Below are 23,734 nucleotides of genomic sequence, written 5' to 3' on the forward strand. Positions count from 1 at the left end.
GTAATATGTACAGGCTGTAAGAATGGATAATATACAAATGCTAAATACGGAGCTGAAAAACATTTACAATGGATGCATATTATGGTTCACGCGTTATGATCACAAGCGCTCATTGCAGATGATTCAAGCTGAACTTTTACAGTACTTATCTGTAGAAGTTCAAATAGAAGTAAATGTCACAGAATATTCTATTGAGTACTCCAAATTTATTCAAGCAAACTCGAAAAGATGTTAAGAAAAATACTTGAAGAGAACCTTGGATAAGAAAATATCGATTCAAAACAAAAAAGGTCCTCAGATTTTCATTCTAAGACGGGTAACGTAAAAATCATGGGAATATAACAATGATCTGGAAAAGTTATGTGACAGGTTACGGAGGGGAAAATCTCAAACAAAAGTACAGTAATATGATATAAATGGGAAAGAATATCTAGTAACACATGGTCTTCATATATTTTGCCAGTTAGCAGTTAGAAATGAAAAAAATTACTATAAAACATTTTAGATAAAATCAAGTGTGAGCTAAGGTCGCACACTCTCCTCTCTCTTATTTTCATTCATTTATGAAGGAAAGTTACGTTTAACCTAATAACTAAATAGGAGTGTTTATTTCACCTCTTTTCTTTATATATGCCGATTTTACACTGGGTTATCTTTACATTAAGAACACCCACCTGATAATGCGTTGTTCCACCTCGGGAGCTGGAGGAGGATCAGCAGTTCTTACACCAGTTCTAGAATATCCCACACATGTTCAAATTGGTTAGTCAGGGAAGTTTGGGGGGTCGAGGCAATGTGCCGAATCGTTGTCGGGTTCCTGAAACCACTCGGTAGTTGTAGGAGCTCGATGACTAGTACGTTGTTCTGTTGAAAGATGGCGCTGTAGTTATGGATGGAGATGCTCGAGTTCATTCAATGTTTGTGGGATGAAAACCAACGGGTATAAAGTGTGACGGGAAAAATCTCCCTAGACCTCCACTAACCTCTTGAATCTCAACTGTGCAAACAGGAGATAGGACTTCATACCTTTTACGCCAAATAGATACCCAGCCATCAGTATGGTGAAGCAGGAAACGGGACCCCATGCCACTTGTTGATTGTGATGCCCAGCTGTCATCATGGGTATCCTTGTATCCGGCTTTAAAGCAAGGTATGGTACATTTTGAAATGGGGCGACTTGCCTTGCTGTTGTACTGGTGCGTTAGCTGTGTGACTGTTGCACATCGTTACTGAGATAGGATTCGTGACAGCTGATGTAATCTCTAGGATCAACCACGCGTAACTGCCCAATGTGAGACCTTCTGCGAGATAGCTCTTCCTGGCTAAACCAGTCCAGGTACACCCTTATAACAGTAGTAAGTGAACAACCAAAAAATACGGCTGCTTTCGAAACCTTTACTGATTACGTTGGAAAGTTGGGTGTGTCCATTTATAGTAGTTGCACGTGATATTTGTATCAGACACCCCAAAACAGTAGATTTGAAGTATCTAAATTAAACCCGTAATTTAAATTTTAAGGCAAATGTTCCATGTCTTCTTTGCTAGTTTTGATATCAACGAGTATTACATTTCTTTACTGATGAAGAAAGGTTTTCTGAAAGTGTGATGTAGAAATTTCTAGAAAATAATCTGAAAATTTTATTCTGCAGCAGATTTTCTAAAACTCACTCTTCCCAAACCTGAGTTAAAAGCCCCCTCCAGTAATTATTTCAGTAGGTAATAGAAATCTATTTTAAAACTTCAGTTGCATATCCACACCATTATGAAACTCAAAATGTGCAATCAATTTCATAAACTACGGTTAAAACTCATCGAAAGTAACTCAGATCGTACTAAACCTTAATATTATTTCGGCATAGTCGTGTTGTACTGGATAAGCTTTTTTAATTACTTTTATCTATCAATAAGTTAAATTCTAATTATTAATCAGAAACATACCTCTGGATAATAAAACGTGAGTTTATTATCCAGAGGTGAGTTTATTTTGTTAATAAGACACGGTAGAAAAACTACCGCACATTATTCATTTAAAAAGAACAAATTCATTTTGATCATTTCTGGCCCAGACACTGAAACAAATTCAAAAAGGTCATTCTTGTATTTCCCATAGAAACCGTATGTTATCAGTGTATATACGATGAGAAAGTGGTATGCCTTTAAATTCTCCTAATACCTTATCTACGCCAGAGACCATATTTGAAATGTGTTGACTTCTTTCTGGCAAGTTTTCCAAGGCTGATCACCTATATGAGTGATGCCGTCTTTTTTGCTAGTGCGATACCAACGGATGCTGCGTTTCCTTTCCTTACATAGCGAATACTGAGAAGTTGTTCCCTCTTTTTGCAATAGGATGTCTGCAGTCTTCCCGATTCTGATTAAAATAAAAAAAATACAGTTAGAACCAGTAATATACTAATTATTTTAATGATCATTTACTTTAATTACACAATTTACTTACAGCGCAAGTATCCAATTTGCCTTAAACATCTTTCAGATTTATTACTGAGTACTTTGAATAATGTTCACACGTTGCACATTATTCGAATTATAAATGAAAACAATACTATTTCATAACGAAGTAACAATTAATTCAAAATTCAGCATTTACTGTGATTTTCTATTGTCTTAGAGATGGAAAATGAATTATTCTGAACAAGAATTAAAATAAGAAAATTAGATCATAGGCGCGCTTCAGATATAATGCTTTATATTAATTGCAATTAAGATAAAGCATGATAAAGAAATCATGAAACATTTGAATTATATTTAGTGAAAATTCTTACCTTATCACAACGTTTTCTTGTTTTTCCAACATGACCTTTTTATTCTTCCTTTCACTGAGTGCAGTAAGTGTACCAACCATTCTTTGCTTTTCGTGTGGGTGCTTTAAAACAGTTGATTTGAAACTTTTGGCATTTTCCTTTGGTTGAGGATTACTCAATGGACCTCCTGGTCGTTCTCGGGTAAAAATACTTGCGTCGCTGATATAAATCGATGAGATTATCTTTGAAATGCATCCACCTCTCTCTGGCAATCTTGGGCACGTTTTCCAAGGCTTATCCCCTATGTGAGTGAGGTCATCTTTTTTGCAAGTGCGATACCAACGAACGACTGGTTTCTTTTCCTTACGTAGGCACTTTTGATCAGATTCTTTGTTTGTCTTTATTTTATCTTTAATTAGCTGATCTCCAGTAACATTCCTAATTAAAATAGGTAAATTCAATTAGTAAGAAATAATTCCTAATATTTCAATTATCATTCACTTTAAATTTGCAAACGAATAAAGAATATTTCTAGACCAGGTCTTAAAATTCACAAGAAAATTTTAAGACCGGTATACATAACCAAGAATGTTTAGCAAGAAATACATAATGTGCAAGTACTATTGGAAATAAGTACCATTTCACAATGACGTATCAATGTATAAAATTTCGTTATTCTGGAAACTCACCATTTCAGGTGAGTAAGAATCAAAATCAAACCCAGTAATCGAAGTTGGAATATATGCGTCCTTCGAAATTTATGCTTTTTTTTAAATGTAATTAAGTGATACTAAAATAAAAATTCCCTATCCCAATTCTAACCAAAATGGTGCTTACCTCAATACATCTTTTTCGCTATTATCTAAAATAACATTTTCATTCTTCATCCCATCAAGAGCAGTATGTTTTTCCATTCTTCTATGTTTTCGGTGTGGAAGATTTAAAACAGTTGGCTTGAATCTTTTAACATTTTCCTTTGACAATGAATTACTGAGAGGAGTTCCTGGTCGCTTTCGAGAAGTAATATTTTCATCATTGTTGATCCGAGAACTTTCCATTGTTCCTAATTTCCTACTTAAGAAAATTTTCCAAATTTGACTTGGGCTGCAAATTGAAACAGATAACTGGAAAAGAAAGATAATTTAAACGTGATTTCGAACTTTATATATGTTAGCAAAGATGTTAACCTCGAAATCAAAAACTTTCGTTTTGTCCAATCAGGAAATTACTCTCTAACTAAGGCTCGTTAAATTCTCCAACTTTCGACTTTGAACCTGATGATTGAAAAGCCAATCAGATTTTTGCTGTTTTATTAAGTGATTACGCATTTAATATTAATTAACTTTTATACTTTAATTTTAATTTATAAGATTGTATACTTTAATTATATGGAAAATCAGAAAATTTCAATTTTTGAAAACTAGCTTAGAATTCGTAATAAATTTAAAAACGAGAATTAGTTATTTCTGTATTATAATTTTAATATATATAATAATAGTATATTATAGCAATATTCTAAAATTTAGAAACTAAAGATCATTTTGTCTTGGAAGAAGTGCTGGGTGATCGAGTAATCGTAATATCAAGATTTAGTAAATATTCCTGCAAAATCTCATGCGATATGAAAAATATGTTTTGATGCGTTTTCCTATGGTGCCGAACTTTATGCTTCATATAATAATTGAATAAATTGCTAGTCATCAACTTGATGTTTAAGAAAGGGAAAAGTTTCTAAATATATAGAACAAAAATACAAATTCCGTCAGTGTTTGATATTTATTAAAGGGGGGAAAAATACTTTTGACAAAGTAGATTAGAAATCATTTCATTAACTTACTATACTAATAAACACAAACATCTTTATCATTATGATTAAGCAACCAGCGTTAACTAAAGTAATCAGATTGTTTATGGAACAAAGTACCATAAGTATATTGACTTATAAATCCCACTTTCATATCAGACATACCTTATTTTCTAAAAGTACTCAACAAAGGTATCTTATATAAAGTAAGATTCCTCGACAAAGATTTGTAGAATTTGATTTACGAGTATAATGAGTGGTATCGCTCGAGTCAGTATTTAGAATGTGTTGTGTAGTATCGTTCAAAGTAATTTTTATTTTAAGGATTTTGATGCTGTACATGCAGGACTCAATACATTTAGTTTACAAGTTTACTATGAGCAAACTAATGAAGTGTGAATTATGGATATCCATAAATCTTCACACACTTTGTATATGAAATTATCCATTCTTTGTCTTTTTTATTGATAAGAATAACTTTAGGGCTGTAAATTGAACCAGATAACTGGAATAGAAAGATAATTTAAATGTGATTTCGAACTTTATATATGTTAGCAAAGATGTTAAACTCGAAACCAAAATCTTTCTCTTTGTTCAATCAGGAAAAGTGATATTACTCTCGAACTAAGGCTTGTTAAATTCTCCAACTTTCCACTTTAAACCTGATGATTGATAAGCCAATGATATATTTGCTGTTTTATTTGGAGATTAAGCATTTAATTCAAATTATCTTTTATAGTTCAATTTTAATTTATAAGGTTTTATATTAATTATATGGAAAATCAGAAAATTTCAATTTTCGAAAACTGGCTTAGAATTCGTAATAAATTTAAAAACGAGAATGATTTATTTCTCTATTATAATTTTACTATATATAAAAATATACTATTATAGCAATATTCTAATATTTAGAGACTAAAGATCATTTAGTCTTTAAAGAAGTGTTGGGTGATCGAGTAATCGTAATATCGAGATTTAGCAAATACTCCTGCAAAATCTCATTCGATATGAAAAATATCATTTGGTGCATTTTCCGAAGACACCGGACTTTATACTTCTCCCTTCATATAACAACCGCATAAACTAGCTAGTAAGACAGAGTAGGTTAGAAATCATTTCATTAATTTACTAAACTAATAAACACAGACATGATTATCATCCTGATTAAGCAATTAGCTAATCTTTAAGTAAAGTAATCGGTCTGTTTATGGAACAAAGTACCATAAGTATATTGACTTATAAATCCCACTTTTATATCAGACATACCTTATTTTCTAAAAGTACTGAACAAACTTATCTTACTTAAAGTAAGATTCCTTGACAACGATTTGTAGAATTTGATTTACGAGTATAATGAGTGGTATCGCTCGAGTCAGTATTTAGAATGTATTGTGTATTAACATTCAAAGTTATTTTTAATTTATGGATTTTTATGCAGGACTCAATAAATTCAGTTTATAAGTTTACTACGAGGAAACTAATGAAGTGGGAATTATGGATATCCATAAATCTTCACACCCTTTGTATATGAAATTATCCATTCTTGGTCTTTTTTATTGATAAGAATAACATCAGATTACAAGAGAAATATAAAAAGAGGCGAAGGACAATGCAAGAAATATAAGAGAAAATTTATATAAAATCTAAAATATTGCAATAGAGGTGATATTCAAACTTTACATAATATTACGAGAAGAATGACAGCCAAGAAGAGGAGATATTATTAAAGTCAAAAGAAATATAATAAACAAGCGTGTTCTAGGGAACGAATTAAGACTGTTGCTGTTCAGTAATCGTCAATAGTGTTGATCACAATGGATAAAACAAAGAATCTTTCAGAGTTCGATAAAGGGCTTATTGTAGATGCCCGTCTGCGTTCAAAAACATTTTGAAGGCAGCCGAGCTGACTGTTTCTCAAAAGATGACAAATCGCTGGTGATTAATCAGTGGAAAAATAACCTACACGGAAAGGTTTAGGTTAATTTGAAAAAACGGTCTCTATACATAGCTTAATAATACGTTCTGCAAAGTGTTAATTTTCGGACTGTAACTTTGTTTCTGTTTCCATTCACTACATCAAAAAAAAAAAAAAAAACTAGAAAAAGTTGTAATTTTTTGTTAGATAAAACTACAAATTTTAAAATATTTTATTTCTTAATATACATGTGCCCCATAAATTTGTAAATATTTCAATAAATTAATAAACATCAGAAAAATTGTAGAGTGCGGTTTGCACGAAAGTGAATCGCAAGGAGAGATATTATTCTTATTAGTATTATTATTTTGTTTGTCAGGAAAAAATATTTGAGTTAAATTATATCGGGTAATGCACCACATGCCTCATTCGTAAGTTGGGCGCAAATGAGAGTCCTACCAAACGCAAAGTGTACCGCTGACAGCTCGTAATGAACGAGTACAAATTCTCAGTTGTTGATGCGAACAGAAATGTTTTTTGGAAAGAAAGGTTTGTCGTTGTGATACTGAATTTGGTGGGTAACACATTATTAGTAAAGTTGTTTTAAATAAGCGGGGAAACGGCAGCGGAAGCCTTACGAAAGTTTCGAACAGAGAAAAGAATGAAGAAAGTTCGATTTTCTAACACTCCTGGCAGTCTGCAGTCTAATGCGACGTTTTGATGAAACTGGAAGTTAGTCAGATCACCATTACATCTGCAGACCAATGTTACCCGAAACCCGTACCGGCGTTGTGGTATCGCCAATAAATTGGCTGCAGAATCAACAAACATGTCATCAGTGCATGGGAAAATCTTGTTCTGTTGCAGTGCAAATTAAAACGAAATGACATTATTTTTGAATCAACAGAATTGGAATTAAATGTATACCGAAGAGAAGCAGGAAACAAAGTTTAGATTTTTTTTCCAATTTTAAAGCTTTCATCTTCTTATAGAAGCGTACACCACTCACATACAATGAGGCATTCAACAAATAAAACTCGTACTTTGTGTTCTTTAAACAATGATAGATATATTTCCTACATGCATTCTGCGTCGTTGATTTTATGTGCACACGAAAGATAACAAATGAAGCTTCACTTCGAAATATAAACGTCTCATACATACAGCCGCGAACCCGAAGAGCCGCAGATAATCCTGCAGTGCTCTGATGGTGGAAATTTCTTAGTAATATTTATGCGACCTCATCTCGGTAATGATGGATTTGCTAAAGAAAAACAACAAAAAAACATCACTTTTATTCCTCCAGAAAGAGATATTGTGGCGTACAGAAACCTGAACACGCCACCTGAGATTAATAATAGTCAACATTCAGGCAATTTGATAACTAGAAATTGTAATAAATTTCAATCGACTTACACTTAAAACGCTCTTGCAAATCATTCAAGTATACAGTGTATTGAGTACATGCGACAAAATGCTGTACAGATAATAAGAAAAAAGTATTTATTACTGTTTCAGTTAACATCCTCATGGTACATTAATAGTTCCATCTTATAACGAGATGACTTTAATATTGTAATATTAACACTGCTATGCACTAGTTTGTAAAATGAGTCGAATTTTTTTAAATGACCTTCTTCCTACATTCACAACGGATGACATCTAAAGAGTCATGATCACGTACTTGTAAGATTCAGTAAATGTTTTGTGCTTTACTTATGGCTTGCCCCTTTTTTTTCCACAAACAGTAACATCAGAAACTTGTTTTGCGCCTTTCAGCGATGATACATTTTTCATTTGCAGACAACGTTTTATTCTGAACTTCGACGTTTATCTGACAAACATCAAATTTCATCCCTCCGGGACAGAAACTACTTACATTGGTAAGTTTTTTAAATATTTCCTCTACTATTTGAGGAAGAGTTTCTCGTGTGTAACGACAGAGAAGCCATCAAACTGAGAATTTTTTTGACTCAAATCAGATAACGAAATCAGAGAAATGATTGATGTAGCTTATGAACATGTCATCGTCTTGCGTATCAGAAAGGAATTCACCACGCATCGAGTGTACGAGTTGTAGAAATATTTTGTTTTCCATGCTTACCTCAGGATGAAGGTTCTACTCAGAAAACGTCTGATAATTGTGACGTTTTCTGACTAGAATCTTGATCCTGATTTCGTGTAGATTTTGTACAATAGGCGATTTTGTGGACAATAGAAGATTCGTGTAGATTTTGTACAATAGAAGATTCGTGTAGATTTTGTACAATACGAGATCAATTTATGGCAAACACATAACTTTTATCGCCATTTCCTCGTTGAGGTTTATTCTCTGTTTTCCCAAAATTGAATGGTGTAGACTATGTCTGCGATGGCCTATAAGACTATCTTATGATTCTGCCTGATCACTCAAACGAGGTGCTCTTATCAATGATATCCAATCGCAAAAACTAATGTTTTCGTGATTATAGACCAGCTATTTTTAAAAGAAACTTTTCTTAAAACTTTACTGCAAAATCCACATACACATAAAAATAACGTAAAACTACTTATTCAAAATACACTGAGGCTAATAAAGAACAAAAGTTCAAACTTTGAAATAAATTCCTTAATTTCTTTGTGTCAGAGCAAAAAATAAAGCCATTCTTTAATGATTCACTTCAGACGTTTTAACTGCAGTGTCTCCTGGTCTTTTCGGTACTCATAAATGCTATTTCGTTTAATTTAAGTACGCAAAGACACGAATGACCATCTCATTCGAAGATATTTTCGTATCATTGCTTCAAACGAGCTAATATTTGATGATTAGAAATACCATAAGCGCAACATGACCCATGATTATTATAAAATGACTGCTTTATTTCAAGAGCTTTGAACAATGGACGGTGCCAGTATCTGTAAACGTTTAGAAAACCACTTTTTTCACTGGGTAGCTTACGGCATTTATTTCCTGTGCATATAAATAGAATCTCTTCTGTATGTTCATTTATGTGTAAGAAACATTATCAGTGAGCGTATTTTGCCTCTCCCACGAACATTCTACATTTGTAAATTTAATACTTTAATAACGTTATTCACAAGTTCCTTTTTTCTGCCCTTTACAAAAAAGTATCGATTCTTAAGGATATTCGGCAGTATTAAATATTTGAATCCAAGAAGAAGAATGTCATCAACCAACGGAATAAATGTTGACAGACGGATTATTATCGTATTCCCGTATTCTACTAAAGTTGATTACATCAAAGTTTTCGAAAGAACTTTGTCTGTTTACTGGGAAAAGTTCATTATAGTTCATGAAAATTATTAGGGTATATGGCTGCCTAAGGCAAGTACCGAAAGTCAAGAAAATACATAAAATTAATCCTCCTCCTCCAAAAATGGTGTTTGTATGATTGAGATACAATTTTCCCAGTTTTATACCTTCCTCCAAACTGAAACTCCTCGTATTGGTGTAGTGACGCTCTGATTATACTTTAAATACCATTTAAACTCCACTAATTATGTTGAATGAGAAATTTTGCTTACATTGGATCCTCGTTTAATTCCAAGAATATTTCGTTATCGATAGTGGGGATTGTTTTTACTATTAACCAGTTCATCGTCGAATATCTCATAAGCGTTTTTGAAATCGATCGATAACCAGTTTAGGTTAATTTCTTCACTTCTGACAGAGAGAGTGGGCAGCTATTCAATGAGATAAGTAGCAAATTACCAAACTGACTGACAAGAAAGATCAGTGTGTGATCCCAATAAAGCCTTACGCTAGTGAAACCTGTAGGTGAATTAAAAAGTTCTAGCTAAACTCAAAACAACAAAGAAACATGGAAAGAATTATTTTGGGAATAATCCAGTTGATTAAAAAGAATAATACTTCGATAAGAAAGCAAACAGAGGTAATGGACATTGCATCAGTAATAAAAAGCAATAAATTTCATCACATGGCACGCTGGACAGGCAATGTGATGAACATTTTTGAAAACAGATGGAGGACAACAAAAGGGATACCAGGAAGTGGTCATCGGAAACGAGGAAGACCAGTGCCAAGATGAGATAAGATATTATAGAAATGTATGGTTTAGGAGATACACAACCGGTAAAATAGAAGAATCATGGAGAGGCATTCGTACTGAAGGAACTGAGCGGAGGCAGGTTACTTTTGGAGAACAACGCACCTGTTCAGGAAACCCTACAGGCAATACGCAACTCGGGCTTTCGATGTTTGTATTACCCAATCTATTCGCCAGACATAGTCCCATCTAACTGTGTCATATTCCCAAATTTAGAGAAACAAAATTTATCACAGGTGAAGTCATATTTGCCGCAGAAGTTTGGTTTATGCAACAAGGGATAGACTTTTTTCTAAGTGACTTACAAATGATTCAGCAGCGTTGTAACAGGTATATAGAGCAATATGTAGAGTAATGTGTAAGTTACATGGTTCTACCTCAGTTTCTTGAAGGCAATTATCACAACTTTTCAGCACACCCTTGTAACCATAAGTATTATTTCTGGAAATGAAAAGAAAATCCATGAAATACCTTCCTACATTTTCATCAATATTTGTTCTTGTTGACTATACGTGCTTTTTGTACAAGACTGCTACATATGTCTTTGCTCAGGCGCAAGTTGTAGATATCGCAGTGTACGCAAACTATAAAACGATTTGATATGCCCAGATTATTTTACGTAGTGACTTTTGAGTGCATTCCTTCCATTCTTTGCTATCAACAATCTCTAAAATAAAGAATACTTTAATTTTCTTCACAGACTGTTCAAAATCAATGTTTAGTTTAATCTACTTACTTTTCTGATTGCATAATACCTAATGTGGCTCCACATTAAATAATGTGAAGGTAGTAAGTTGATGAAGTATAAATTTTAAACACTTCCAAACTTGATTTTTGACACACATTTTAGCCCTCAACAAACACCTATCTTTATATATATCATTCGGAAGTAGTGGTATGCTGAGTTAGCTGTTTCCCTACACGAACACTGCTTGTCCCGATTACAATTGCATCCTAAACTAGATTTATCCGGAAATTAAAATTGAAAATCCAATATCAGTTCATTGATTGTAAAGAGGAAGTTGTCCTTGATCTGTTCTGATTATATATAATCAGAACAGATATGATTAATGATAAAAACACAATGACAGGGTTATAACCGCTCCTCAGTTCAGAGGAAGGAGCGGTGATAACCCTGTAATTGTGCTTTTGTCATTAATCATATATTTATAAGCTTTCTTTCTTTGCCAAATGTGAACAATCAGTTCATAAAAATTTGACCTGTCTCAGTCTTGTAGACTCAAACCCATATGTGCCATCAAGTTTGGTTTCTACGAAAACAAAAGATATAGAAAGCAAGATGACTTTACAATCTTATCTTAATACCTCTACATATATCAGAAAAACGCATGTTTTCATGGTAATCATTTGTTACTTTTGTCATTTTATTGCTGTTTACTCATCATAGCCAGAGATACAAATAGGCTGATGAAAATTAAACCGGTCAATGGAAATTCCACCGTCTTCAATGAGAGTTTGTCATCTTTGTTGAAATTCAAATATTTCTGATTTTTATTTGGAGAATTAAGTAGTGGTGCTGAGGATGATATGTAGTTTTGCGAAGTAGAGTAGTGTGCCCTCCCACGGTGAGTCCTTGTTCTCCCTGGAGGTATCATGTAATAATTTAGGTCGAGATTTCAAAAGAGGAAAATAATCTCAGATGCTTGCTTATGCGTTAGGAGGCAGAAGATTATTTTAGTTGTGCTTATTAAATTCTTAAATATTATCCAGAGATTCGACTAACCTTCTCAGTTTAGTCGAATTTAAAAAAAAAAAAATTAAAAACGCCTAGACGAATTTAAAAGTTTATCTCCTAATATCATGGGAAATATTTTCTCTTGTTGGTGCAAATTGTTTATATTTGAATGTATTTCGCTAATGGAGTCCATTGAAAATAAAATAATTGGACCACGAAATGAAGTCTGTTCGTTAATTGCATTATTATTGATGTGGTTTCTTTCATTCGATAATGATTATTTATCGAATAAAATCTTTCATAAACTGACGTTTTGAGAAAATATTGCAAAATAAATAAATGTTAACTATTAACTTCATTTCAAACTATTAATTAGAAACATACCGCTAATGGTAAGAAATAAAACATACCCTGATATTTGAATAGTCGATTTATTTTGTTAACAAGACATGGTAGTAAAACTACTCTACATTTTTCATTTAAAAGGAACAAATTCATGGCGATATATTTCTGGCCACGGACACCGTAAGAAATTGGAACTTGTTGTCCTCCCCACATTTCCTTATTAAGGTCATTTTTGTACTTCCAATACAAATACTATGTCATCAGTGTTTGTAAATCAGAAAATTGTATGCCTTTAAATTCTTCAATTTCCTTTATATACCTGAGACGATATTTGAAATGTGTTGAGCTCTTTGTGCCAATTCCTGGGAAGTTTTCCAAGGCTGATCACCCATATGGGTGGTGCCGTCTTTTTTACTAGTGCGCTACAGCGGACGCTACGCTTCCTTTCCTTACCAAGTGAATACTGTGAAGTTGTTTCCTCTTTTTGCAATAGGATTTCTGGAAGCATCTCATTCCTGATTAGTATGAAAAAATACTGTTAGTACAATTAAAATACAGTAATGATAATTTATTTAATTACGGATAATTCACTTACAAGTCAAATTTCTAAATTGCCTTAATAGATCTCAGAAGTACTGCATTTATTGCAGAATACTTTTGAATAATGTGAAGATTATTCGAATAATAAAAGAAAGGAATAATATTTCATAACAAAGTATGAATCTCCTCGATATCGAGAATTTCCCTGTGCTTTTTCGTCATGTCTCTTAGAACATTTGAGAAGAAAAGTAAGTTTTACTATGAGAAGTAAGACGCTTGACCAAGGACTGCAGATGTGACACTCCTGAGAATGAGTAGGGGCCTGAACTGATGGCATCAATATCATAATGAAAAGGAGGATATTAGGAGAGAACTTGATATTGTTAGCAAAGCTAATCTCAGGTGGTATGGTCACTTAAACAGAGTGGAAGAGGAAGATTAGCAAAACAAGTGTTCTCCACAAGGTTGACTTCAATACGATCCAGTTATATAGTTGGATTCATACAGTATAAAGTGCCTTACAAGACAAAAATATACGATATATGATAATGTTGGAGTCTTGACAGATAACAGAGTGATTTGAAGGAAAATTGTAGATAGGAAGTTAGTAATGATGTAAATTATTCATGTAGTACTATCATACCTGCACACCCTTCGATGGTACATGTCAGGAATTTGATGATGATATTTGAATTATAATTAGTTAAATTCTTAGCTCATCTAAAGGTGTGCTTTATTTTATAATATAACTTTTCAAATCTTCATTTCACTGATTGCCACATTTCACTGATCAGTAATGACTGGTTGTGATGTGTTCAGATCACAACCAGTCATTACTAATATGTTCCAACATCACGATGTGCACAAATTACATGGAGAGGAGATGCAAGAATACGAAAAACCCTTATTTCCGATGTTATTATGGATAGTGATTTCTTTGCCATATAGAATTTGGTATAATATATTTGAATATCATACTGAAAAGAAAATTATTTGAAAAAGTTTAAATAACAAAAGACTTGTAAAAATTAGTAAGAATATACTGTAGAAGATTTGTATCAACAAGGTGGCAACATATTCGGTTGGTTCATGAAAAATATCAGAAATGCAGGACAAGCTGAAGAAAATGATTTCTAGATGATTGGAGTAATTAATTTTAAAGAAGGTGAAGTAAAACAAGTAGCGACAAAATAGCGATAGAAAATGTCAATCTTACAGTGAACCAAGAAAAGTTTTCAAAACCTATAATATGAACAGGCTGTAAGAATGGATAATATACGAATGCCGATATACGGAGCTGAAAAACGTTTACAATGGATGCATATTATGGTTCACTCGTTATGATCACAAGCGCTCACTGCCGATGATTCAACCTGGCCTTTTACAGTACTTATCTGTAGAAGTTCAAATAGAAGTAAATGTGAGAGAATATTCTACTGAGTTCTCCAAATTTATTCAAGCATACTCGGAAGGATGTTAAGAAAAAATAGTTGAAGAGTACCTTGGTGAAGAAAAATCTCGATTTAGAACAAAACGTTTCTCAGATTTTCATTCTAAGACGGGTAGCGTGATCATCATGGGAATATAACAAAGATCTGGAAAAGTTATGTCACAAGTTACCGAGAGAAAAATCTCAAACAAAAGTACAGGTAATATGATATAAATTGGACGGAATATCTAATAACACATGGTCTTCATTTACTTTGCTAGTTAGCATTTAGAAATGAAAAAATTACTAGAAAACGTTTTAGATAAAATCAAGTATGAGCTAAAGATGCACATTCTCTACTTTCTATTCATTTTTGAAGGAAAGTTACTTTTAACCTAATAACTAAATTGGAGTGTTTATTTCATCTATTTTCTTTATATATGCCGATTTTACACTGGGTTATCTTTACATTAAGAACACCCACCTGATAATGCGTTGGTCCATCTCTGCAGCTGGAGGAGGATCAGCAGTTCTTACACCCGAACTAGCATGTCCCAAACATGTTTAATTTGGTTAGTCAGGGAAGTTTGGGGATCTAGGCAATGTGCCGAATCGTAGACGGATTCCTGAAACCATTCCGTAATTGTAGGAGCACGATGACAAGTGCGTTGTTCTTGAGAAAGATGGCACTGTTGTCGCTGTAAATATGGATGGAGATGCTCGACAAATAGAACCTTGAGTTCATTCAGTGTTTGTGGGATGATAACCAACGGGCATAAAATGTGACGGAAAAATCACCCCAGACCATAACACCACCTCCACTAGCCTCTTGAATATCAACTGTTCAAACAGGACATACGACTTCATGCCGTTTATGCCAAATTCATACCCAGCCATCAATATGCTGAAGCAGGAAACGGGACCGCATGCTACTTGTTGATTGTGATGCCCAGCTGTCATCATGGGTACTCTTGTCTCTGGCTGTAGAACTTCATGCAAAGCAAGTTATTGTATATTCGGAAATGGTGCGACTTGCCTTGCTGTTGTACTGGTGCGTGAGCTCTGTGACTGTTGCACGTCGTAATTGCCGATGTTATTATGGATAGTGATTTCTTTGCCATATAGAATTTGGCATAATATATTTGAATATCATACTGAAAATAAAATTATTTGAAAAAGTTTAAATAACAAAAGACTTGTAAAAATTAGTAAGAATATACTGTAGAAGGTTTGTATCAACAAGGTGGCAACATATTCGGTTGGTTCATGAAAAATATTAGAAATGCAGGACAAGCTGAAGAAAATGATTTCTAGATGATTGGAGTAATTAATTTTAAAGAAGGTGAAATAAAACAAGTAGCGACAATATAGCGATAGAAAATGTCAATCTTACAGTGAACCAAGAAAAAAATTCAAAAATTGTAATGTGAACAGGCTGTAAGAATGGATAATTTACGAATGCCGATATACAGAGCTGAAAAATGTTTACAATAGATGCATATTATGGTTCTCGCGTTATCATCACAAGCGCTCATTGCAGATGATTCAAGCTGGCCTTTTACAGTACTTATCTGCAGAAGTTCAAATAAAAGTAAATGTGAGAAAATATTCTACTGAGTACTCTAAATTTATTCAAGCATACTCTGAAAGATGTAAAGAAAAATAGTTGAAGACAATGTTGGAGAAGAAAATCTCAACTCAGAACAAAAACGTTTCTCAGATTTTCATTCTAAAACGGGTAGTGTAAAAATCATGGGAATATAACAATGATCTGGAAAAGTTATGTGACAAGTTACCAAGAGGAAAATCTCAAAAAAAAGTAGAGTTATATAATATAAATGGGACAGAATATCTAGTAACACTTGGTCTACATTTACTTTGCCAGTTAGCAGTTAGAAATGAAAAAAATTACTATAAAACATTTTAGATAAAATCAAGTATGAGCTAAGGACGCACACTCTCTTCTCTCTTATTTTCATTCATTTATGAAGGAAAGTTACGTTGAACCTAATAACTAAATTGGAGTCTTTATTTCACCTGTTTTCTTTATATATGCCGATTTTACACTGGGTTATCTTTACATTAAGAACACCCACCTGATAATGCGTTGGTCCACCTCGGGAGCTGGAGGAGGATCCGCAGTACTTACACCGGTTCTAGCATATCCCACACATGTTCAATTTGGTTAGTCAGGGAAGTTTGGGGGTCGAGGCAATGTGGCGAATCGTTGTCGAGTTCCTGAAACCACTCGGTAGTTGTAGGAGCTCGATGACAAGTACGTTGTTCTATTGAAAGATGGTGCTGTAGATATGGATGGAGATGCTCGAGTTCATTCAATGTTTGTGGAATGAAAACCAACGGGTATAAAGTGTGACGGGAAAAATCTCCCCAGACCATAACACCACCTCCACTAGCCTCTTGAATCTCAACTGTGCAAACAGGAGATAGGACTTCATACTGTTTACGCCAAATAGATACCCAGCTATCAGTATGGTGAAGCAGGAAACGGGACCCCATGCCACTTGTTGATTGTGATGCCCAGCTGTCATCATGGGTATCCTTGTATCCGGCTTTAAAGCAAGGTATGGTACATTTTGAAATGGGGCGACTTGCCTTGCTGTTGTACTGGTGCGTTAGCTGTGTGACTGTTGCACATCGTTACTGAGATAGGATTCGTGACAGCTGATGTAATCTCTAGGATCAACCACGCGTAATTGCCCAAAGTGAGACCTTCTGCGAGATATCTCTTCCTGGTTAAACCAGTCCAGGTACACCCTTATAACAGTAGTACGTGAATAACCAAAAAATACGGTTGCTTTCGAAACAGTGGCACTAGCCATCCGAGCCCAATTATATTTTTTCGGTCAAATTGTCTCATTTGCGACGTCGCCATTATTGGCAAACCTTTACTGATTACGTTGAAAAGTTGGGTGTGTTCGTTTATAGTAGTTGCACGTGATATTGGTATCATTTGGTACTTCGTCAACGTGTTGAATATAGAAAACAGGTTGAGGTGTTCTAATGCAAAGCTCAGTGTAAGCTTACCCTATTTGTATCGAGAACAATAAATGTTAACTTATACCAAATTTTTTCTAACACTAAAATGAATTTGAATGCACTGTCATGTGTAAGGTATTAAGACCACCATAATTCAGTTGTTTGGTATAAATCATGGTAAAACGAATTGTTATGTCTGATATATTACTTCCTTTATGTTTACCAAATTAGAGAGCGTTAAACGAGTCATTATTTTTAAATAAAATTCGCATTTCCAGGGTGAACTAATCATTTGTTCTACATCCTTCAAACCAATTGTCAGTGAAATGCTCTGAATAGAATGAGTTCTCTCCAAATAATGTGTAATAAGTAAGCAGTTTCTCAGAGCTATATGAATTACACTCAGAAACGGTGGTGTCGTAATAATTTTAAAATTGAGGACGAAGACGAATGTTTTTGTAGTTTAACAGTTCTTCGAGAAAATTTCGGTATTGAGACCACATCAAGATATAATTAGTTTAATAAAAATAAGCACTTATTACCAGACAAGTTTCTTTAGTCATAAGCCATGTTTTAATTGCTTAATGTTATTAAAACCTTTATTTATATCATAATGTGATATAAATACTGAAAACGACCCACAGAAAAGTGAAGACACCCCAAAACGGTGATTTGAAGTATCTAAATTAAACCCGTAATTTAATTTTTTAAGGCAAATGTTCCATGTCTTCTTTGCTAGTTTGATATCAACGAGCATTACATTTCTTTACTGATGAAGAAAGGTTTTCTGAAAGTTTGGATGTAGCAGTTTCTAGAAAATAATCTGAAGAAATTTTATTCTGCAGCAGATTTTCTAAAACTCACTCTTCCCAGACCTGAGTTAACAGCCCCCTCCAGTAATTATTTCAGTAGGTAATAGAAATCTATTTTAAAACTTCAGTTGCATATCCACACCATTATGATTGCACATTTTGAAACTCAAAATGTGCAATCAATTTCATAGACTACTGTTAAATCTCATCAAAAGTAACTCAGATAGTACTAAACCTTAATATTATTTTGGCATAGTCATGTTGTTATGGAAAAGCTTTTTTAATTACTTTTATCTATCAATAAATTAAATTCTAATTATTAATCAGAATCATACCTCTGGATAATAAAACGTTCTCTGATATTTGAATAAAAGTGAGTTTATTTTGTTCATAAGACATGGTAGAAAAACTACCGTACATTACTCATTTGAAAGGAACAAATTCATTTTGATCATTTCTGGCCAAGACACCGAAACAAATTCAAAAAGGTCATTCTTGTATTTCCCATAGAAACCGTATGTTATCCGTGTGTATACGATGAGAAAGTTGTATGCCTTAAAATTCTCCTAATACCTTTTCTATGCCAGAGACCATATATGAAATGTGTTGACCTCTTTCTGGGAAGTTTTCCAAGGCTGATCACCCATGTGAGTGGTGCCGTCTTTTTTGCTAGTGCGATACCAACGGACGCTGCGTTTCCTTTCCTTACCGAGCGAATACTGAGAAGTTGCTCCCTCTTTTTGCAATGGGTTGTCTGCAGTCTTCCCGATTCTGATTAAAATTAAAAAAAAATACAGTTAGAACCAGTAATATACTAAATATTTTAATGATCATTTACTTTAATTACACAATTTACTTACAGCGCAAGTATCCAATTTGCCTTCAACATCTTTCAGGTTTATTGCTGAGTACTTTGAATAATGTGCACACGTTGGACATTATTCGAATTATAAATGAAAACAATACTATTTCATAACGAAGTAACAATTAATTCAAAATTCAGCATTTCCTGTGATTTTCTATTGTCTTAGAGAAGGAAAATGAATTATTCTTTATGAATAATTATTATTATTATTTTATTAGAATTATTATTAATGAATTAAATGATTTCGAACTTTATATATGTTAGCAAAGATGTTAACCTCGAAATCAAAATCTTTCCTTTTGTCCAATCAGGAAATTACTCTCGAACTAAAGCTCGTTAAATTCTCCAACTTTCGACTTTGATCCTGTTTTCTGTTTCCTGTTTTTTTTGTTTCTGATCCTTTGATCAGAAACAAATTACCTGGGTGTAATTCTCGACAAAAAGCTATCTTTCAATCAACACACCAAGTCTGCATGCACAAAGCATCTAAAGCCATAGCACAGATCTATCCGCTAATTAATAGAAATAGCAAGCTCAGCAACAGAATCAAATTGCAGCTATACCAGTTGACGATTCGTCCTATAATCACCTATTCCTCTCCGGCCTGGAGCCACACCTCTAATGCCAACATCATCAATATACAGAGAGTGCAGAACAAGTGCCTGAGAATGATTTTGAACGCCCCGTGGTATGTTAGAAACACTCAACTCCACAGAGACACAAATATTCCCTATATCTTCTCTTTTCTACGATCCTTAGCCACCAAGTTTTTCCTAAAGACGTCCACACATCCCAACGATTTGGTTCAACAAGCTACAGCATACGATCCAACGGACATATTCAAATATAGAAGACCAAAAGCTATATTGGCCTCCTTTAGTGATGCATAATCTCCATGCGCAATCAGGGCGAGCATTCTGCTCATAAATTTTACCTTCACTGCAACCACAACAGATAGCGGGGAATATGAAAAGCATCTTGCTTCACCCCTAAAGACATAAATGTCAATTGTCAATTTGATCCTGTTGATTGATAAGCCAATGAGATATTTGCTGTTTTATTCAGTGATTTCGCATTTAATATAAATTAGCTTTTATACTTTAATTTTAATTTTTAAGATTTTATACTTTAATTTTAAGTTTTAAGATTTTATACTTTAATTTTAATTTTAAGATTTTATACATTAATTATATGGAAAATCAGAAAATTTCAATTTTCGAAAACTGGCTTAGAATTCGTAATAAATTTAAAAACGAGAATGATTTATTTCTGTATTATAATTTTGCTATATATAATAATATAATATTATAGCAATATTGTAACATTTAGAAACTAAAGATCATTTAGTCTTGGAAGAAGTGCTGGGTGATCGAATAATCGTAATATCAAGATTTAGCAAATACTCCTGCAAAATCTCATGCGTTATGAAAAATATGTTTTGGTGCGTTTTCTAAAGGCACCAGAATTTATGCTTCACCTTTCATATAATAACTGCATAAACTAGCTAGTGATCAACTTGGTGTTAAGAAAAGCAAGATTTTTAAATATATAGAACAAAAATACAAATTCCGTCCACTTGTTTGATATTTATTAAATAACAAAAAACACGCTTGACAAAGTAGGTTAGAAATCATATCATGAACTTACTAAACTAATAAACACAGACATGATTCTCATCCTGAATGAGCAATCAGCTAATGGTTAAGTAAAGTAGTCGTTCTGTTTACGGAACAGAGTACTATAAGATTTATTGACTTATAAATCCCACTTTCATATCAGACATACCTAATTTTCTAAAAGTACTCAACAAAGGTATCTTACATAAAGTAAGATTCCTCGACAACGATTTGTGGAAATTTGATTTACGAGTGTAATGAGTGGTATCGATTGAGTCAGTATTTAGAAGGTATTGTGTATTAACGTTCAAAGTTTTTTTTAAAATGATTTTGATGCTGTACATACAGGACTCAATACATTTAGTTTACAAGTCTACCGTGCAAGCTAATGAAGTGTGAATTATGGACATCCATAAATCTTCACACACTTCGCATGTGAAATTATCTATTCTTTGTCTTTTTGTTTGATAACAATAACATTAGATTACAAGAGAAATATAAAGGAATATATAAAGATACGAAGGACAATGAATGAAATATAAGATAAAGTTTATATAAAATTTAAAATATTGCAATAGAAGTGATGTTCAAACTTTACATAATATTACGACACCAATGACAGCCAATAAGTGCCGAAGAGGAGATATTATTAAAGACAAAGGAAATATAATAAACAATGTGTTCTAGGCAACGAATTTGAAATGTTGCTAGTCGGTAAACCTCAACAGTATTGATCAAATAGGAAATACAAAGGCACTTCCATATTTCGATAAAGAACTTATGGTAGATGCGCGTCTGCTTGAAGCCAGGATTTTAAAAACAGTAGAGCTGACTTGTTTCTCAAAATGTGACATACCCTGGTGATTAATCAGTGGAAAAATTACCTACAAGGAACGGTTTAGCATAATTTGATAAACTGGACGGTATGCGTAACTTAATAATACGTTTTCTGCAACGTGTGATTGTAATGTTGTTTCTGTTTCCATTCCATTCTATCTCCAAAAAAAAAAAATAGTAAAAGTTATTTCCTGCTAGATAAAACTACAAATTTTAAAACTCAGTTTAATTTCTTAACCATATAGGTGTCCCATAAATTTGTAAATATTGCCATAATTCATAAAAATCAGAAACACAAATATATTAAAGTGAATCGCAAGGAGGATTTTTTTTTCCCTGTTTGGCAGTGAAAAACCTTTTAGTTCAGATATTCAGCAATAAGGGGCATTTTACCACATGCTTCATAGAGATGTCTGCGAATGAAAGTTCTATAAAATCCAGGGTGTACGCTGGCAGCTCCTAATGAACGCGTGCGATTTCCCAGTCGTTGGTGCGAACGAATTGTTTTTGTAAAGCGTTTGTCACTGTGATGCTGACTTTGGTGGGTAACACATTGTTAGTGAAATTGTTTTACGTAAGCAGGGAAACGGCACCGGAAACCTTACGAAAGTTTCGAACGCAGAAAAGAATAAAGAATTTTCTATTTTCTATCATTCCTCCCAGACTGCAGTCTAATACGACGCTTTGATGAAACTGGAAAATGGTCAGATCGGCCTTGCACTGAAAGACCATTATTTATTGTATAAAGCCCGTATCAACGTTGTGGTATCGCAAATAAATGCCCTTTGAACAGAATCAACAAGCGTGTAATCCAGGGGTTCCCAACCATTTTCGTCAACGTATCCCGTTGGCTTTTAGTAGATTATCCAGTACCCCCTGTTCATTATAATAAGAAATAAATTATTAAGTTTGCCACACAGATTCAAAGAATATAAGAAATAAACAGTATTTCAGTAAATAAATCGATTACATTATCATATAATTGCAAAATCTTTATTAAACTACAGTAAAATCGACTAGTGAGACCCTTGATTCTGTTTGTTATCCACCAACACAGTTTTTTGCTTGGTACACTTTTCGAAATAGATACCCACATATCATGTTCAGACTCCAGTTTGTTCCTTGTTTTGGACTTGATTGAAAACAGAACTGAGAATCCTGATTCACATAGTTAGGTTGTTATAAATGGAATTATAGCCATGTAAACACTGTTGGTGATAATGGGATATGCTTCGCCAAGTGCACACCAAAAAGTTTGAAACTTCATTGGTGGGAATTCAATTCGGAGTTTCTTGTTGTTGTGGAGATCAATTCGCTTGCCTTTCACTCGGTCGTTGTGACTGATTTTTTTTAAATCAATATGAAAAGGGTTACGTATCCAGACTTCATTTATTTGGTCAGGAGGAATAATTCTTGCAAGTCCCTCTTTCAAAGGTTTTAAATGCAATATAATGCTATCACGAACTTCCTGTTTTAGTTCATATGACTGATCTGAAGCGATTTCATCGAGAGATTTGAAATTGGCAAAGATACCTAACTCCACCCTTCTTTCCCAGAGAGTCAATTTTTCTTGAAACGATTGTATCTTTTCTTCAGCCTTCCCGAGAATGACATCTGTACCTTGCAGTGAAACGTTCACAGAATTAAGAATTACAAATACATCAGAAAGATAAGCCAGAGAAATCTCAAAGTTTGGATCCTTGAAATATGAAGCAAAAGCAGATTCTTTTTCGACTGTCAATGAAATATCTACGTTCCTAAAACATTTGCTCTGGATAACCATCGTACGTCTTTATGAAGAAGAGTATAATATGATCTGCTCTAACCTCTTCATACAAAGGTTTAAACACACGGTGATTCAATGCTTTTGCTTTGATAAAATTCACAACTTGAACAACAACATGCAAAACGGCTTTCAAATTATGTGGAAGTGTTTTAGATGTTAAGGCATTCCGGTGAATGATGCAATGGCCTGTAAAAATATTTGGGTTGATTTCTTTAACTAAAGCGGTGAAACCTGATTTTTTCCCTAATACAGCGGGAGAACCG

At 33.6% G+C, this 23,734-nt stretch overlaps 1 protein-coding gene across 1 annotated transcript; it reads right to left on the minus strand.

Annotated features, from left to right (window-relative positions):
- Positions 1-22,856: 22,856 nt before the first annotated feature.
- Positions 22,857-23,468, minus strand: LOC150097840 (zinc finger BED domain-containing protein 5-like). The gene has a single exon (XM_090406605.1). The coding sequence runs from the start codon at positions 23,466-23,468 to the stop codon at positions 22,857-22,859; it is 612 nt and encodes a 203-aa protein (XP_090262731.1).
- Positions 23,469-23,734: the final 266 nt, after the last annotated feature.

The sequence above is a fragment of the Typopeltis vanoorti genome, chromosome 16, assembly GCF_054136105.1.
Source record: "Typopeltis vanoorti isolate ZY-2024b chromosome 16, IOZ_Tvanoo_1.0, whole genome shotgun sequence".
Classification (NCBI taxonomy): domain Eukaryota; kingdom Metazoa; phylum Arthropoda; class Arachnida; order Uropygi; family Thelyphonidae; genus Typopeltis; species Typopeltis vanoorti.

Excerpts from the sequence above, each read along its gene's own strand:
- LOC150097840 (XM_090406605.1), bottom strand. The coding sequence starts at position 23,468 with ATGGTTATCCAGAGCAAATGTTTTAGGAACGTAGATATTTCATTGACA.